Source organism: Sciurus vulgaris (assembly GCF_902686455.1).
Source record: "Sciurus vulgaris genome assembly, chromosome: 16".
Lineage (NCBI taxonomy): Eukaryota > Metazoa > Chordata > Mammalia > Rodentia > Sciuridae > Sciurus > Sciurus vulgaris.
Window position 1 is genome coordinate 12,010,668 of NC_136477.1, and position 18,825 is coordinate 12,029,492.

The 18,825-nt window shown below is 55.9% G+C and overlaps 1 protein-coding gene across 10 annotated transcripts in view; it reads right to left on the reverse strand.

Moving 5' to 3' along the window:
* Nucleotides 1–18,825, reverse strand: part of CACNA1A (calcium voltage-gated channel subunit alpha1 A) — a 244,806-nt gene that overhangs the window by 72,074 nt on the left and 153,907 nt on the right. For all 10 annotated transcript variants that reach the window (XM_079115382.1, XM_079115377.1, XM_079115378.1 and 7 more), the window contains 6 exons: nucleotides 12,485–12,588; nucleotides 11,540–11,655; nucleotides 9,673–9,730; nucleotides 8,893–8,984; nucleotides 5,280–5,489; nucleotides 1,832–1,944 (listed from right to left, as the gene is read on the reverse strand). In XM_079115382.1, coding sequence (XP_078971508.1) covers nucleotides 1,832–1,944; nucleotides 5,280–5,489; nucleotides 8,893–8,984; nucleotides 9,673–9,730; nucleotides 11,540–11,655; nucleotides 12,485–12,588 — 693 coding nt within the window. The remainder of the gene's footprint in view (nucleotides 1–1,831; nucleotides 1,945–5,279; nucleotides 5,490–8,892; nucleotides 8,985–9,672; nucleotides 9,731–11,539; nucleotides 11,656–12,484; nucleotides 12,589–18,825) is intronic.

Genomic DNA, 18,825 nt, shown 5'->3' on the forward strand with positions numbered 1-18,825 from the left:
GGAGGTCCTTGTCTTTTTAAAACATCCGAGCACTGTCCCTAAACAACGTCCCTTTGAACTTTGCCGGAGCTGTGGAGGCTCATTATAGTCCCAACTGTGCCGGCGTGGCAAAGGGTGATGCTCACCCCTGCTGGGTATGGCTGCCATGGCTGCCTTTCCACGAGCACGGGGCATTCCAGTAGAGGACAGCCTGGATGGAGCTGTGTCCTCCAGGACCCCTCATGTACAGAACATGCATATATGTGTGTGTGTGTGTATATATATATATATATATATATTTTTTTTTTTTTTTTTTTTTTTTATTTACCTTTTTTTGTACTGGGGATTGAACCAGGGCACTTAACCACTGAGCCACATCCCCAGCCCTTTTTAATTTTTTAAATTTTGAGTTGGGGTCTTGCTGAGTTGCTTAGGGCCTTGCTAAAGGGCCTTGCTAAATTGCTGAAGCTGGCCTTGAACTTGGGATCCTCCTGCCTCAGCCTCCCCAATGACTGGGATTACAGGTGTGTGCCGCCATGACCAGCTAAAATTTGTTACGCCTCGCCTGCCTGCCTCTTGAACACCTAGCTTAGCAACACAGGCATGCTGTAGAGTACCTGTTGCTTCCTCTTGTGGTCAGGGGGCTGCCTGGGAGCTGCCATTGCTGCTGCCATCCAGCATTGTGAGAGAGCCCTGTCCTGCCTCTTGCTAGGTGGGGAAGGGATCAAAATTCAAAATCTGAAGTATGGTTTCTACCACTTTTGCATCATCATAGAGTTGAAAATCATAACTTGAATCCCTGTAAGCTGAATTATTGCGTCACACTAGTGTAAGTCGGGGGCCATCTGTGGGTGGATCCGGCACATTTAACATCTCCCCTTGATGGCGGGGGTGCTGGGTGGGGTTTTTACAGACAGAGCTGCTCAGGCCACATTCTTTTTTTATTTTCTGGGGCTGGAGCTCCAGGCTTCGTGCATGTCAGACAAGTGCTTCACTTCTGAGATGCTTCAACCCAAGACTCCTTTTTCATAGAAAGAAATCTGTTTTATTCCTTAAACATTTGGGTCATTTATGCAGGTAGTTTTGGTTTTCCCCCGACACCACGGGATTTCCTAGGATAGGGCAGAATCAGTACTCAACTCAGTTATTAGGGATCGCCAAGGCTTCCCGAGACCAGTGGAAGGGCGCAGGAGCTGGGCTTCCTGTGGAAGGCGTTCCTGCTGTTTGCCAATAACACTGCTACAGTCCGGACCCTAGATGCCCTCCAAAGGCCCACCTGTTAAATGCATGGTCCTCAGGGCGGTGCCACTGGGAGGTGGTGGGACCTTTAAGAGGTGGGGCCTAGTGAAGGTCTTTAGGTCACTGGGGGCGTGCCCTTGGCCTCTCCCACCCCTGGCAAACCTTGCTCCACCTGGCACTGCGGCATGAAGAACTGCCTCACCACAAGCCCAAAGCAACGGAGTCAACTGATCATGGACTGGAGCCTTCGAAACTGTGGGCCGATATAAACCTTTTCTCTTTATAAGTGAATTGTCTAAGTCATTTTGTCATAGTGACAGAAAGCTGACTAATGTTGAAAAACCCTAATTTTGTTCCAGCCGCAGGGAACCCAGGTGTCTTACAGGCACCTGTAGGAGTTTCTCGAAGTCGTGGTGGAATTGCCGGGTGACCCACCTCTGTTGTCCCCTCCCTGTGACCCTGGCTGGGAGTTTTGGGTGCTCCTGTGGTTTTTTTCTTCCTTCATCTCAGTCTTCATAGCCAGAGGTGACCTTACCTCTTCCCGGTGACCAAGTGTCTAGTCATTATAGACAAGAACGCAAGCAACGAACCCCGCAGAGGCCAGAGCACTTACCCCACAGTCAAAGCAGTTGAAGGAAGAGTGGAAATAAGGCCGCGTCCCGAGCCCGTACATTTTTATAAACATTTCGGACATAAAGAGTCCTAAGAAAATGAATTCTGCATAGTCTAGAGGGAGAGGGAGGAAATGGAGAGAAGGTTAGTGTGGGGTGAAGGTTGGCTCAGGCTTGTCCTCCACAGCCCTCAGCCTCCCTTCTGGAAAAGGAGAAGAGGAACAACCAGGCCCCCACCCAGTCCTCAGGCCCCTCTCAGAAGATGGGGGGTGGGGGGCTCAGCAGGCCACCAGCAGGTAGTTTTTGAGAAGGGTTCGATGTGGGTCATTGCTAAGGACCTGGCTTTTGTTGACTAGTGGTTTCTCGGTACGTTTCTTACGTCCCCTACATTCAAAAAACTCACAGGATCGTTAACAAAGAACCCCAGGCCTAGCTTGGACCCACGACACCACTGTGTTATCTTCTGAGAATTATTTCCATCTGCTTTGACCAGACTGAGCTCCCAAGGAAGAAAAAGAAATGGAAATCACAATGGGGTCCTGTGTTTGCTCCTGATGTTGGGGCTCAGTGGAGCCCCGGGCCACCCACCCAACGCATGGCTTCTCTGATACCCCCTGGAAGTCCTGTCTTGGGGCTCATCTAAAAGTCCAGCTCAAGACAAAGACTGCTGCTCTTTGATATAAGAATGCAAGTGTCTCAGGGAAGGATGAAGCACGGATATTTTTTGTTCCCACAGAGCTGTGGCTGATCTCAGGCACTCTCCCGAGGGGGCTTTCTTGGTGGGGGAAGCTGAGGGTGGGAGGCTCCCAGGGGGCTGGGCTCTCACCTAACCAAAGGGGAGGGGAAGGAGGGCATCTGCAGGGAGTCCGCCTGGAGGAAGGGAAGACGGAGGACCCAGACACGCCTCAGAGGACTTCCCATCACCACCCGTGGCTCAGGGTGGAGTGGCTGCTATGGTTAGAAGGTGTGCGTCCCCTGCCAAATGCACGTGCAAACGTGGCCCCCAGGAACCAGAGTGAGAGGTGGGCCCGCAGGGGTTGCTCAGGTCACAGGGAGCCCTGGCAAACGGACTTGGACGTGCCTGTGGAAGGGTCTGGGGATGAGTTCATCCTTCTGCCCTCCGCCTTCTGCCTGGGAGGACTCCATGTGCCTCCCTGCAGCGCGCCCAGTGTCCAGGCGCCTTCCTGGAAGCTGAGGGCAACCGGACCTGCCGGCACGTTGGCCGTGGACTTTCCAGCCTCTAGAACTGTGAGACAAGGAATTTCTAGCTTCATGATATGATCCAACCTCAGGTGTTTTGTTACAGCAGCGCAAATGAGTTAAGACAATGGTCAAGCGCATTTACCCGATGCTGTTTTAGTAGGTGGTTGGAGTGGGTTGTCAGGGTCCCTCACACTTACTTTTCACCAAAATTTCCCTTTTTTTGTAGGACTCTAAGGAGTGACTAGAGTGATCAAGGTCTCCAAGGTTTTAGGGTCCAGAGTCTCCAGGACCAAAAGGTCAGAAAAGGAAATCTGCCTGTAACATCTGGTCCCTTCCAAGACCCACTAGTAGGGCACAGGACTGCTCTGGGATGCTCGGTTCCTGGTTACCATGGAAACATGACAGCTAGCGCTGCAGAAGGCTGAGAGAACTTTCCCCCATAGCGCTGGTGAGTCTGGAAGAACTTCTGGAACCATCAAATCGAGTTTCCACCCAGTACTGATGAATCTGAGATCCAGAGAATCGAAATACTTCACTGATTCCAAGACATATTTTTGTTCACATTTTGACATCCTGACATTGAGAGGTATCCTAAAATAAGCCTGTCCTGGTGTAGATGGCAAAATTGTTTTACTTCTTGGTGGCGCGCAAAATAAAAGAACGCCTTATATTTAAAGACATCTTTGGTGGATATGAATGATGGTTATGATGTGCCCAAGGCCACCTGGTGACTTAGGGGCAAGGAAGGCATGGAGAATTCAGGTCATCTGGTATTCAGGGTAGGGATCTGTCATCAGATGCAGCTTGGACCCTGGAACCTAATCTCCTGGGTTCAAATCCTAGCTTCATCACTCACTAGCTGTGTGACCTTGGACAAGTTACCTAACCTCTCTGTTTCTCAGTTATTTCAACAGGAAAATGGGGATAATTTAAGGATCTTTACAGACACAAAGTCACCAGATAGCAAGTTCAATCCTCTGTTCCTAAACCAGGACAGACTGCAAGGTGATTAGTGGGGAGGATATAGGAGATTAAAAATAGACTATCAGAGGAGGTTATAACAGGAAGTCAAGAGTCCTCATTTATAAGGGACTCCAGAGGGACCAAACACAATTACTAAGGTTGGAACTAGGTCAGCACTCTTGGAAAGAGAACTGGCCCCTGAGGGGTGTCCTGGGGGGGTCAGTCATGACCAGGAGCCATGAGGGCTAGAAGGAGACGGTGACCTGGACTGGGCTCTGGGGCCTTTCTAGGTCGAAGGCTTGACTGTCCTGGGGCAGCAGTCCTAGGTCAATCCTGAACCAGGCCGAGAGGGGGATGGGCAGGCCAGACAAGCCGAGAGACATAGGGCAGCCTGCGGGCAGCCAGTGGGCAGCATGGTCTTGCGGGGCTGCTCGGGGTTTGCGCCGGGCACCCGCCCTTCCCACGCTGACTCTGCTCTTGTTGATTCCTTAGAGCTCTTTACTTTTTAGGTCCGCCGACTGCGACTCCCCACCCCGCAGCCCCCTGGAACCAGGTGGTGGGCTGCACCACCGAGGCGCAGGGACCCACTGAGAGCAAAGTGCTCTCACATTCCTTGGAGTGGATCTTCTCAGACGGAATCCCAGACAGAAGGGAGCAGAGGGCAGGAGGGAAAGTGGGGAGCCCCAGGCCGTCCTGCTCCCCGGCTCCCACCCGCAGCCATGGCCGCCCTCCTGTCCCCAAAGGGGACGGAGCTCAAGGTGTGCCCCTGCTTCCACTCCTGGCCCCCCTCCCTCCAGAACTCCTTGCCATGGCCTGAATTCTAGTTGGCAGCTCGTGGGCCTCAGGAAGGTGGGCTGGGCTGTGGCATGGACACTGTCTGTCCCCCAGAGCGCTCGTGGATTAGACTTGGTGCCCGTGATGGTGCTGCTTGGCCTTTAAAAGGTGGGGCCTGGGGGAGGTCCTCAGGCCACGGTGGGCGTGGCTTCCAAGAAGCGTGGGCTCCTGGCTGCATGACCGCATGCCACTGCCATCCCACCCGCCATCAGTCCCTCGCTAATGCAGATGCCGCCCCTCCAGCCTCCCACACCGTGAGCTCCAGAAACCTTTCCTCTTTAAAACGTCAGCTGCCACAGGCACTTTGTTGTAGCAGCGTAAAACGGACTGATAACAGCAGCTGGCCCGACTGCAGCTGTAGAAACGGCCAGCAGAAGGGCAGATGCGGCGAGGAACAGGGAAGGGCCTGACCACCAGCGGAGGAGGAAGGGATGCCAGTGCGGTACTCACAGAGGAAGTCGGAGAGCCACTCGGGCTGGTTGTAGTGAACGATAGCAACGCACAGGGTGTTGAGGGCGACCAGACTGAGCACAGTCCAGTAGAAGGCCTGAGTTTTGACCATGCGGCGGATGTAGAAGCGCATCCGCCTCTCCTTCTTGTGAAAGAAGGTCGAGTTTTCCAGCTTGGCACTTTTGATGCTGGCTCGGGCAAAGGGAGACCCTGCGGGAGGGAAGGCCGATGTCAGAGGAGGCGCCTCTGGAGGCCCGTGGCCAGCGCCTCTGGAGGCCCGTGGACCACTCCTGCGGAGGGCTGGGTGTGGCTGGTGCAGCCCCAGGGGTTTGTGAGTTGGACACTTGGTCCCCAGAATGGCGATGTTTTAGCTGGTGGGACCTTTAAGAGGTGGGCCTCCTAGGTGGTCTCCGAGGGAGCTGTGCCCTGCCAGGCCTGAATGTAGCTCTCCCGGGACCTATGGGCTCCCGGGGAGGCTTGTTATAAGGAATGGGCTTGAATTGCTCTCTGGCTTCCTGTCTCCCACGTGACCCCTCCCTCTCATCCACGCCCCCACCGTGATGCCATCAGCCATGACATCAGGCAGCCCAGGGGGCCCTCACTAGAGCTGGCACTGTGTGGTTCATTTTCAGCCTCCAAAACTGTGAGCTAAATAAACCTCTTTTTTAAATATAAGTTTCTAGCCTCGGGGAATTCATTATAGTAACAGAAAATGAACCAATACAACCCTGTTTTATGATTTGAATTGTGACTTCCCAGAACTCAAGATGAAATCCTAACCCCCAGGACCTCAGAACGTGGCTACATATGCCAAAAGGGTCATTAAAGAAATAACTAAGCTAAAGAGAGGGCATCAGAGAGGTCCCGACCGGACAGGACGAGTGTGCCTACGAGAAGAGATCAGGAAGGCCACGTGAGGATGTGGGGAGAAGTGGCCAGGGGGCCCCAGCTCTGTCCACACCCCCGTCTCAGGCTGGCAGCCTCTGGAACCACATGACAATAAATTCCTCTTGCTTAAGCCACCAAGTCATGGCCATTTGTCAGAGCAGCCCCAGCAGACCATGCACATGCTCAGATGAAGCCTAGTTTTATTATTATTATTATTATTATTATTATTATTATTATTATTTGAGACAGGGACTGGTTATGTTGCCCAGGTAGGTCTCAGACTCTTGAATTCCAGTAATCCTCCTGCCCCAATCTCCTGTGTTCTAGGTCTATAGGTGTGTCCCCCTGTGCCTGGCTTTGAAACCTACTTTAAAATAATTACTTCAAGAAGCGTTCTTTGGTGTTCTGCCAGATTCTTCCCTGCCCTACACATTCATGAGCTTTCTTGTCATAGCTTCTTTCAATTAGTTTTGCTTTTTAGCAACTTTTTTTTTCTGATTTCAAAAATCATACAGGTGACTAATTCACATATTCCAGAAAATGTCATGTGGAAAGTGATAAGCCCCTGCAATCCCCTGATTTCCATGTCTTTAAGTATATCTTACGCTCCTGAATATTATTTTTTAAAATGGGATCATACTGTACATAGTGTCATGCGACTTGATTTTTGTACTGCAAAACATATTTCAAAAAACATTTTTCCATGCCAGCAGCAACTGCATGCTTTTTCCTAGCTGCATAGGATTTCACTGCATGGATATACCAGAATTTCTTTAACCATTTCCCCACTGCTGAGCATTGTGGATTGTTTCTGTATTTTCCTTTTCCTTCTTTCCTTCCACACTGGGGACTGATCCCTAGGCCTTGCCTATGCTAGACAAGTGCTCCTGCCCAGGGCATCTGAGAGTGCCCTTTGCCCTACATCCTGGCCAAGTGGTGTAGTGTCCCTTTTTCATCTTTCCCAGAGGACTGATGAAAGATGACCCCAGCTATGAAGGACAGCTATCCCTTCAACCCACACGGGAGACCCTGGCTGGGGGACATGCAGTTATTTTTTTTTTTTTTTAGTGCCTGATGTTCAATAAATGTAAGAATAACAACAACAAATTCTTTGCCAATGAAAAGAAAACAAAACATTTTTTAAAATGGAGGGGCTTATACGTCAGATGGAAATAGCTATGGGAAACTCTGACCCTGGACAGGCTCCCGGGAGGTCACCAGATGCACCCATGCACTCAGCCGGGTCACCTGCATGGGGAGAAGCAGGTTTTGGACAGAAATCACAGTGCCAGTGGATGCCAGCTTCAGGCCACCACTGCAAACCCCTGGGCGGGGGAGGGAAGGGACCTGGTCACATGGGATGGCGGGGGGGGGCAGGGGGAGCGCGCCACACACTTGGCAGGTTGACACGTGGGGTCTGTATTAGAGGCACTGAGTGACTTGGCAATGGAGTCCATTCCCCAAGGAAACACACCCAAAGGGCAGGGGAGTCCCCAGACACAGGCGCACACAGAGGGGTCAAGTCGAGCCTCGGAGAAGCACAGCACTGTCACCAGTGTGGAGATGGAAACCCTGGCGGGGCCTGGAGCAGGGGCGGAGGGCTGTGTGGTTTTCCTCCTGGCTGCACCCCTTCCCGCCTCCCTCCCTTCCTCCTTCCCCAACCTCCCCTCAGCTCCCCCTGTCCGCCCTGGTCCTCTACCAGAGGCTGCTCTTTCCTCTAAGTCCGGGCCCCGCTTCCCCCGGCCCGCTTCCTCTGCCTGGATGCTCTTCTGCCTCCTCTTTTATGACTGGGATTTTTAAAAACCCACAAACTCAATTCGCCCTCACAGCAGGAGGACAAGAACAGTCTCAGCGAGTAAATCAACAGCACAGAGGGGCGAGAAGGAAAAGAAGAAATGTCCCCTGGCCCCTCTCAAACCCTTCAAGATATCTTTAAGATATTTTTTTGTTCTACTGTTTGAAACTGGAGATGGAACCCAGGACCGCTTTCATCCCCTGAGCTGTGCCTCCAGTCCTTTTATTTTTCTGAGACAGCATCTTGCTAGGTGGCTGAAACTGGCCTCAAACCCGCGATCCTCCTGCCTCAGCCTCTCAAGTTGCTGGGATCACAGGGTGCATCCCCACACCCGGTTCCAGTCTAGTCTTCGAGTGATGGTGGCAGTGGTCTGATCACCTCCCCTAACACTGTCCTTTCTGTGGTCACTGTGTGGTGGACTCTTCAGCCATCAGCCTGAGCGCCACCTCCTCCGGGAAGCCCTCCCAGATGGGCCATGCCCAGGGGCTTCCACTTCTCTTTCCGGTTGACTTGCTAACAACTGTTCCCAGCACAGGGCGGCAGGATTCACCGCAAGGGGCCCTGATGAGAGCAGCCCCCCAATCTCTTCCCGAAGAGCCGCCCCAGGGTCTCCCGCGCCCCTAGGACGGCGGCCCCACCAGTGGGAGACCCACCGCGCCCAACGCTGCCCCTGCCCGGAACCCTCAGCTCCAGGCTCCGACCGCTACACAAACGGATTCCGAGCCGGGATGGGCCCCGGCGCCCCAGGTTCCCGCTGCCTCTGCGGGCGTCCCTCCAGCCGCCGCGGGACCCTGGGCCGCGGTCAGCGCGGGCGCTGCTTCTGGACGCTCCGGGCCGCTGGGCCGAGCACCCCTAGCCGCCCGGCAGCGGCCCCCGCCCCGTCCCCGCAGCGGGGACCGGCCCAGCCTCCTTCCCGGCGGCCGCGCTCACCCACAGAGGCGATGTCGGCCAGCTGGTCCTCGGCCTCCTCGGGCTGCAGCAGGTCCGTCTTGCTCTTCTTGATGGTCGCTCTCCGCAGGGCGCCAACAATGGAAAGGCGAGAGAAGCAGGCGTCACCCTCCGCCCGCAGCGACCCGCGCCGTCCTGCCGGGCGTGCCCGGTTCCACTCCGACGTCTGGGACTGGACGCGGGCGACCCACGGGACGGGCCAGCCGGGGCTGCCCCGAGGCTCCCGCCCGGCGGAGCTCCCACACCTTCCAACAGGGCTCTGGCCCCTCCCCGGGCCGCTCTTGCCGGCCCCCAGGTTGCGGGACGCTTAGCCCTTGACGAGGCTCACGCTCCATCGCCCAGGGAGCCTCCTGCCTCGGCCTCCCGAGGAGCGGGACCCCAGGCCAGCACCACCCGCCCGGTCAGAACTGGGGTCTCCTGGGTCCGCCCCGGGTCCTGTGCACCCCGGGATTTTCAGCTGGAAGCCGTGGCCCTGCCTGATCAGCCTCCTGACCCACGAGGAGTCAGGGCCGCCTGCTCCACGGAGGCCGAGCCGGGAGAGGCTGGGCACGCGGTCAGAGCCAGAAGGGGCCGGGAGTGGACCCTGCGCGGTGCCCTGACGTCCCCACCCTTCCGGAGCTGACATGGTCTCCAGCCTGCTCCTGGCACCCCCTGGACCCTTAAGTTCACCCCCCATGGTGCCTTACAACCAAGCCACTGTCCCCAGCCCTGGGTGCCCCCCGCCCCATCCTAGACCCTCTGCCAGCTGGGGGACAGCGGTTACCATCAAAGGGATGCCTCTGCTCCACGTCCGCCTCATCCTCCGCGAGGATCACCTCTTCTGAGGAGGAAGGGCAGAGTTAAGGTCGCCTGGGCCAGAAGGCAGGGTCTGCCCAGCCCGCCTCTCCCCGGGCTCATGCTGCACTTCCGCCCGCCATGGTTTCTGGCCCCAGGCCACCTCAGCAACTGTGCTGACGCCAACGCTCGGGCCAGGACGTGCCCTGTCTCCCAAGGGCTCCTGTGCTGGGCTCTGGCCCATAGCTGGGCAGTGCAGAGGTGGTGGGTCCTTTAAGAGGCGGGGCCTAGTGGGAGGTTCTTAGGCCACTGGGGGCGTGTCTTTGGAAGGAATCAAGGTAGTTCTGATGGGGCGACTGAACTCTTGCAAGAGCAAGTTGTTACAAGAGTGACCCTCTCTGACATCCTGTTGGACAATGTGACTTCTCTCCCTTTGCGTGCTCATGTTCCCTGAAGTCCTCTACGTGCTGGGGTGATGCTGACAGCGTGCCTCTGAACCTCCAGAACTGTGAGCTGAATAAACCTCTTTTCTTTATAAAGTTATCCTGCCTCAGGTATTTTGTCATAGTAATGAAAAGTGGATGAACACCCCAACCTTATCCCGCCTCACTCAGAACCCAGCATCCCACCCCAGCCTACAAGCTCCTGCTTTAGCTGGTTCCTGTCCACCCACCCTCTCCCCTCTACACACTCTGCTCCATCTCCCTGGCTTCCTTGCCACGTCTCCCCTGTGTGCCTGGCCTTTGTCCTTGCTGTTCTCTCTGCCGGAAGTGAGCTCCCCACCCACCAGCGACCCCGAGCATCTGTTGTCACTTCCTTCAAGCCTCAGCTCAGAGGCCACTTCCTCAGAGACCTGCTCTGAGACCCGACGCCAGCTGCTCTCGCTCTTCTCCTGACAGGAAGTGCATCTCTTCATTCTGCCTCTAGAATTCCCAAGCCGGAGGGCAGGAATTTGGTTCTGGGGGTCACCCACCCCCCTCGGGGTCTGGGACAGAGCCTGCCACGCAGCAGGTGCCCAGGGGTCTGCTGGTGGCAGAACCAGCTGCCTCCTGTGTGTCAGGTGCTGCTCCTCCTGAGCGCCGCCTGGATCAGGCTGAACATGCAGGCGTTGGGAGCCTCCAGGGATGGAGGAGCGTGGGAGCCAGGAGGAGCCTTGTACCAAACGCGGGCAAGCCTTTCTATTGTCACTGTCCTCAAACATGCAGCCTGGTGTGACTCGGCACTCACACCGTTCCAGGTGTCATGAGTAACCCGAGTGCACAGTGCTGCCAAACGCTGTACCATTGTCTATGAGGCAGGGAAGCATTACAGATTTTGGTGTCCGTGGGGGGTCCTGGAATCTCTCCCCCGCCCCAGGAAGCCAAGGTATGGCTGCACCATGTCGTCTTCACTTAACTGCCAAGGAAACTGTGGCACAGGTAGGTGACACGGAGTCAGCAGGTGGCACAGCTGGGATTGACCAATGCCAGATTTTACTTATTTTTGGTCCTGGGGGTTGAGCCCAGGGGTACTCTCCCACTGAGTGCATCCCCCGCCATCTTTATTCTTTTATTTTAAGACAGGGTCTAAGTTGCTGAGGCTGGCCTCAAATATGCAATCCTCCTGCCTCAGCCTCCAGTGTTGTAGGGATTGCCAGGGTGCCCTACCACACCTGGCTCCAATATTTGACTTTATAACTGGACAATCTTGCAACGTCACATGCTGACTTCATATCTGGGGTTCAATGTCCTACTCGGGATTCTTGTTGAGGGTTTGGGAGTACCGACTCAGACCTCCCTCCTCCTGTGGGGACCCCTCCTCGGCCCTCTCCACACGGCGTGCCTGGCTCTCCGGGCCCGGGAGGAAGGGCGCTCACCTGCTTTGGAGATCCACTCCATGTACCCATTGAGCTCGCGTTCGATCTGCTGCTGCCGCCTCAGCTTCAGAAACGCCCGCCGGTTCTCCACCCGCTCCCTTTCTTTGGCAAACTCCCTGTAGGAGCACAAGAGTCAGGGTCTCATGTTGCGGAACGTGGAGATTTTAGGGAGCATGTGTGTGTGTGCTCAGGGTTCTCTGGAGGGCAATTCTCCTGGGAGATCAAACCTACAGGGCTGGCATCTCTGCCCGCGTTCCACCCTTCCCAACAAACGCAGCCACTAGAGAAAAAGGAGAGCGCAAAACCGAGGCACCCCAACACCGCGGGCGCGCTCCACGCCCAGGCCTCCCGCCTCCCCAGCTGAGAACTGGAGCCGGCCGACCAGACCTAAGCTGAGGGTCCCTGCAGCAGCCTCACTTCCCTGGGGCTGGCTCCGCCTCTTCCTGCTCTCTTCTTCCTCTTCCTGTTTGGAACAGGGCGGCCATCATGGGCCTGGAGGCAGCCCTGGGGCTGGAGCCTCCGGTAAGGACATCAGTGTAGAAAGATGGTGGCACCATGCGGCCACCACAGTGGTCCTCAGACCGCTCATGGTGAGGAATATGAGGTCCACTCATAATCAAATGACAAACAATGGGACTAGGGGGCCTTTCTGCCAGGAAAATGAATTTTGATAGTATAGCGTGATATTATATTTGGAAAATGGAGGGGAGGAAACCCAGGCTATTTTATTTTATTTTTTTGGTGAAAAAATGGAAATCACAGACGGGAGAGCTCCTGCGGCCTCCCTGTTTGCCCCCTGCAGGACACAGCCTGCCGCTGTTCATGGCTTGCCAGGGACGGTCTGGCTGACCCCCAGGAAGGGACGGGGCCTGCTGTTGTCTGGTGAGTGGCAACAGGCTCTGCCGTCCTCCTCCTCGTGGGGAGTGGGAACGGGAGGGGACTCACCCTGACAGCACGCCCAGCACGAGGTTGAGCATAAAAAAGGAGCCGATGATGATGAGGGGGATGAAGTAGAGCCAGTTCCAAGTGTTCCCTGAGGCATCGTTGCTCTGCGGGCAGAGAAGAGCGAGTGAGTGCAGGCGGGCAGGGGCCGCCCTGGGCCCGTGGAGCCCTGGCTCTGGGACCACAGGGAAGACGTGGGCCAGTCAGGCTCAGCAGACGGTGGCTCCAGCGGTGCATGGGAAGGCCAGGCTCCCTCTTGCCAGTACGCCATCCCCACAAGAACCATGGAAGTGGCAGGAAACTTAAGAGGACCCTCTAGACCAGCATCCAGAGGAGAAGGAAATGCCCCATTGAAATGCAGACAAGGCCCCCTCCTCCCTCCAAGTCAGACCCTGCTGCAGGGTCTGATGGCCTGGGGAAGTCACGAAGCCAGACAGTGCGGCCAGGGCCTTCTCCCCAGGGGTTCCTCTCATCCATTCCCATAGCCTCGATGTCAACCACAGAACCCCCCAGGGGTGCCCCGTTCGAGCCTCAAGGGGCAGAAGTCCATAATTAGAACATTCCTCCCTGAAACAGAAGACCACAGGAAGAGGTAAGAGGAAGACAAGAAAACAGAGACAGGGGGAGAGAGAGAGAGAGAGAGAGAGAAAGAGAGAGACAGAGAGAGAGAGATAAGAGGAGAGGAGGGTGGGAGGGAGAGAGGGAGGGGTGCACAGGAATGGTAAAAATCAGTTCTTTACTTACTATATGCTGGGTGCTCTCCTCAGCACACCACCTATGCTACTGCACTTAACTGTTTAATCTCAATGATAGCCTTATGTTATCATCTTACCCATTAAATTAATTAACTAATTTTTGGTACCAGGGATTGAACTCAGGAGCAGTATTTTATTTAGAGACGGGGTCTTGCTGAGTTGCTTAGGGCCTCTCTAAGTCGTTGAGTCTGGCTCTGAACTTGAGTTCTTCCTGCCTTGGACTCCCAAACTTCTGGGATTATAGGTGTGTACCACTATGCCCAGCTCTCTTGCCCATTTTATAACTGAGAAAAAATTAAGTTCTGGAAAGAAAAAAATCACAGCTGAAGTCACAGAGCTAGTCAGCAATGGATGTGGGATGGGAACCAGGCAGATTCCCCTTTCTGCTCACTGTCCCATGAACTTAACCTTGGTGCTGGGAAGCATTAGATTTAGCCATTGGGGGAGGTGGAACCTTCCAGTGCTTCATCACCCTGTGCCACCTGCAGAATGTAGGTCTCCCAGTGTGGCTTTAAAAGCCCACCTTTAAAACTAAGTAGCGATGCTGCAGAAGAAAAGCTAAATAAGAAAGACTGACACCACCAGGTTTCAGAGAGGCTGTGGAGTAACAGGTACCCTCATCCCTGCTGATGGTGGATAATGTGGAGTATGAGCCTCTGGCAGCTGTTAAAACAAAGAGTCACAAACTATAGCTTCAACAACAGAAATTTGTTGTCTTGCAGTTTTGGAGACCAGAAATTCAAGATCAAGGTGTGGCCCCTTCTGAGGGCTGTGAGAGAATCTGGTTGTGCCTCTCTCCAGACTCTGGGGCTTGGCTTGCTGGCTGTCTTTTGTGTTCCTTGGATCACGGAGGCACCACCTCCCTCCCTGCCTTGGTTTTCACATGACCTGGTCACTATACGTGTCTGGTTTTATGCCCAAATTTCTCCTTTTAATTAATGATTCTTTTTGTGGTACTGAGGTTGGAACCCAGGGGCTTGCATATGCTAGGCAAGAGCTCTACCACTGAGCCACACCCCCAGCCCAACATGCGAGTTTTGGGGGGACAGCAGACAACCCCTGACATGCAGTACACCCACTCTGAAAACTGCTTTGAGAGTTTCCACTCAGACTGTTTATGCACCTTTGCCAAGACCCCGTGGTTCCACGCCCGGTGCTTCCTGACAGAAAAGGGAACGCACATTTCCAAAGGCACACCCAAGGACGCGCACGTCGGCCATGCTCATAAGAAAGTCCCCAACTGCTGCAACCGAACCCTTCTCAAGAGGAGAGGGACAGATGAACGGAACAGCATTCCCTGAAAGACTGCCATGCGCCACCATGCGGACTCTCCAAGCTAAGGCTGAGCAAAAGCAGCCAGATGGGAATGTGCGCGGAAGCCGGAAGACTGGGTGTGGGGTGTGTGTCTGTGTCCCAGCCACCAGGGTTGCTGGGGTCCAAGGCCAATCCGGGCAACACAGGGAGACCCCGTCTCCAGACAAGCAGGCCACAGACCTCCAGAGCACAACAATGAGCTGGGTGGCTCAAGGCCCCATGGAAATCCCTGTAGGGAGGCGAGGGCATGGGGCTCCTGGGGCTGAGCCATCCCTGTTTCCTCATGGGGTGCTGGTCACACTGGCGTCTTCAGTTAAGTTCACTAAGCTCCTTACCTGTGATCCACGGAGTTTCCTGTATGTTTCTTTTACTCTGATTTTTAAAATGTTCTTTCTTTCTTTTTTTTTAAGTTAACTTTATCTTTTTTGTTTGTTTGTTTTTGTTTTTTTGGTACCAGGGATTGAACTTGGGGCACTTGACCACTGAGCCACATCCCAGCCCTATTTTGTATTTTATTTAGAGACAGGGTCTCACTGAGCTCCTTAGCATCTCGATTTTTCTGAGGTTGGCCTTGAACTGGAGATCCTCCTGCCTCAGCCTCCTGAGCCCCTGGGATTACAGGCCTGTGCCACTGTGCCTGGCGAAGACAACTTTATCTTTAAAAGGAAGGGAACTCTGCATGATAGTGACACAGATGGACCTTGAGGACTTTGCGCTCTGTGAAATAAGTAGCAAGGAAGACCCACTGGAGGTCTCCACTGGAGGCCCAGAGTCGCCAAGTTCACAGAGAGAAGCGTGTGGGAGGGGGAGGGGGACTGGCTAACGGGGCAGAGCTCCAGCTGGGGAAGGTGGCCATGGCCACTCTCAGTGACGCACCCAATCGCACACCTGACCACAGCTGAGAGGGGCTAGGGACAGGGCTGGGGTGGCCCCTGCCTGGCACGTGCACAGACGTTAAGATGGAGCCTTCCCATCTCGTGTGAATTTTGCCACAATAAAAAAAAAAAAAGAGAGAGAGAGAGAAAGAGAGCGAGAGGGAAGGAGGGAGAGGACAAGCAAAAATCAGCCCTAAACTGGACCCAGGCAGGATCCCGGAGGGGTGGAGGTTCGCACTTGCCCTGGTTCGGACAAGCTGGAAAGTTCTGGAAGGAGCAGTGAGCCCACAGAGCCCAACTGGATGGGAGGCAGATGGCTGTCCCCCAGCACTGCGGCGGCCGACGGCTTCCTGTTCCCGTTTCTCGGGGCTAAATATAGCCCCGGGAGCGAGCCTGCCGCAGCAGCAAGAGGGACTCACTGTCACGGGGGGCTGGATGGGACAGACTGGTGCTGTGCCAACGGGGACCGGACGTCCAGACCCTGGGGCCTGCGAACTCAGTGCAGGGTCTCTGCTGGTATCGCCAGGTTAAGAGCAGGACGTCCAGGACATCTGCGTGGGCATGACGGATGTCCTTATAAAGGGGAGCTGACAGGGACACAGACACCTCCGGGACCCTGTGAGGGCGGAGCTCAGGATGGTTCACCCACAAGCCAGGTCATCCGGAGGCTGCCTGCAAATCACTGGAGGCCAGGAGAAAGGCCAGAGAGGACCCCATCCAAGGTCTGAGGGAGCATGACCCTCTGATACCTTGACCTTGACTTCTGGACTCCAAAGGTGTGAGAAAATACACTTCTGTTGTTTTAAGTCACTCTGTACTATTCCATTGTGACAGTTACAGGAAATAAACAGAGTTGCCAAATAAAGGGCAGAGGTGGCCCCCAGCTTGTCACCTCGGCACCCTGTCCCTTCCCCTAGCTGACTCCATGCCAGCCACGGGGCTTCCTTGCAGCTCCTCCAACAGCCCACCCCGTTCTACCCCAGGGCCTTTGCACAGGCGACTCCCCTGCCTGGAACACTCTTCCCCGAATCTGCTGCATGGCTCCCCATCACCTCCTTCTGTTCGTTGCTCCTGTGGAGAGAGGTTTCCCCCAATGGCCCTTTGCCATCCAACCCTCACTCCTGGTCCCCTTCTCTTTGCCCTTTGTCCCCAGCATCTCACACCTCTGCCCTCGTTGGTTTTCTTGCTGTCTCCAGCTGGGTTGGCAGAGCTGCGAGGTGCAGGGCTTGGTCCTCTTTGTTCCTGACTGTCCCCCCCCCCCCCCGCCCCCTGCAGCTGCTGCTCAGCCCGTGTTTGTTGAGCGACTGAATGAGAGGCGGGCCCAAGTTCACTGCCGGTGTGCGTCCCGGCCCGGAGCCAGGCTCCCTGCCACTCTCGCGCTCTGCCGCGTTTTCTCTTTGGAACCCACGCCAGACCCAGCAACCTGCGGAGAGGAGGCCGGCAGAGGGCGGGGCAGTTTTGGAGGGGGGGCTTTGATCAGGAACCAATGGGAACTGAGAGACTGTGGGGCCAGCCGGCTGCAGGCCCCGCCCTGGAGTGGGCGGGGCCTCTGGGTGGGCGGGGCCTCCCTCCGGCCCTCACGTCCTCCCGCTGTTCTGGTGGAGGGCAGGGGCGTGGGCGCCTGGGCTCAGAGGACACAGGGAGGGCAGCTGCTCGCGGTCAGTGCACTAGCTGCCAGGGAGGACCTGGCGACAGACGGCCCTGTCCATCGTCCACAGACTCATGAGTTCTGCTGCCTGGAACCCTGTCCGCCATTAGACTGTCATCAAGTATTCCCTGCGACAGGGCGAGGTGGCACTTCCTGGTCCCCTCACCGGTGGCTGGTGAGTGCCAGCCGACCAGGAGTGAGTGGAAAGAACCGTGCCGCATTTGGGTCAGAGTTGAGCTTCCAGTGTGACTCTCCCGGGCTTCTGGAACAGTCCCTGGCAGTGTCCCCCATTAGCAAGGCCCCTGGTGACCACACTCAGCAGTCCCTTCTCACCACTGGCACCTGCCCTGCAGACACAGTGTGAGCAAGAAACGCGTCCACGTGAGGACGGTGGCGGTTTTGGGGATGTTTGTTACTGCGCATGATCTAGCTGCGCTGGCTGACACACCTGCTACCACCACTCTTCGCTCTTTTAGGCCTTTCTCATAGGACACCTTGTCGTTGACCCGGTGGGGAAAGATGGTCTGCGGGTGTTGGATGGAGAATCTGATTTCCAAAAAGGCTGAGTTCAAGATCACCCGAGGGCTGGGGTGGTGGCTCCGTGGTGAGGCCCTGGGCTGCATGCCCAGCACCACATACAGAGCCGAATAAGATAAAGTCAGTATTAAAAACCCACTTTAAAAAGAGGAAGATCACTCTGAGCCGTCGCTTCCATCCTGCGGGCTCTGCCTGGAGCCCCTCTCCCGGGGCCTGGGCCCCGTCACCCGGCCTGAGCTGTGGTCCCCCTGGGAGGAGACCTCGGACAGCGGACGGCCCCTCCCTCAGCTCAGCCAGAGGTCCAGTTCTCTGCGGCCCGTTTCACCCTCCGAACGGCCTGGTGGAAGGACGCCTGGCGAGACTGCACGAGAGTCGGCTCCCGAGGGCGGGCACGCTTCCCTCTTGGTCCCCAGGGCCCAGAAAACCCCCGGCACGCAGTAGGTGCTCACTAAGCAGTGACTGAACAGGATGGTCACGTAAACGCATTGCCCCTTCCAGGCGGGCAGGCTGCCTCCCGACAGTCAGGGGCGGGGCTCCACCATCCGCAGCCCGGAGACCCTGCGGACTGACCGCCCCCCCACATGGTCTCCCTCGGTCCCCACCCCGTGCCCAGCGAGGCTCAGGGAAGCTCGAGCTTTCGCAGGGCCAGGCGGCACAGCCGGGTTGGACCCCTCATCCTGGCTTAGGGCAGACTGGGCCCCCACCCCCGCTGCACTGCAGAGCGTGTGGTCACAGTGGGCCGGGGAGCGCGGCTCAGCAGCCTCCGCCCGATCAGGGCGACGCGCAGATCCCCAGGGACTCACTTCAGGGTAAGTCTACTTCTCTTCGGTTTTTCTGAGCGAGGCTCATTCAGAAAATAAGTACAGAAGGTGTTAAAAAAAAGCCACTCGGCTCAGAACACCCAATTCCCCAGACTAGGAGATAAAAATGGGGAGGAGGTGACCGTGAAAGGGCCCAAGTCGGACAGTGGCCTTGAGGGAGGCCGTGCGTCCCAGTTTGTCCCCGTTATAGATCATGTCACGACCGTTAATTATTTTCTGAGGCCTCTTTCCCCATTTACTCTTAAGACTGTCCTGGTTTGGATGACAAATGCTGTGGGCTGCCTGCCGATGAGACCCGTCACCTCCCCAGCCTCATGAGCCACTGGCACAGCCACATGGCTCCTCACGAATGTCCGGCACACTCCCACCTCAGGGCCTCAGCAAGGGCGTCCAG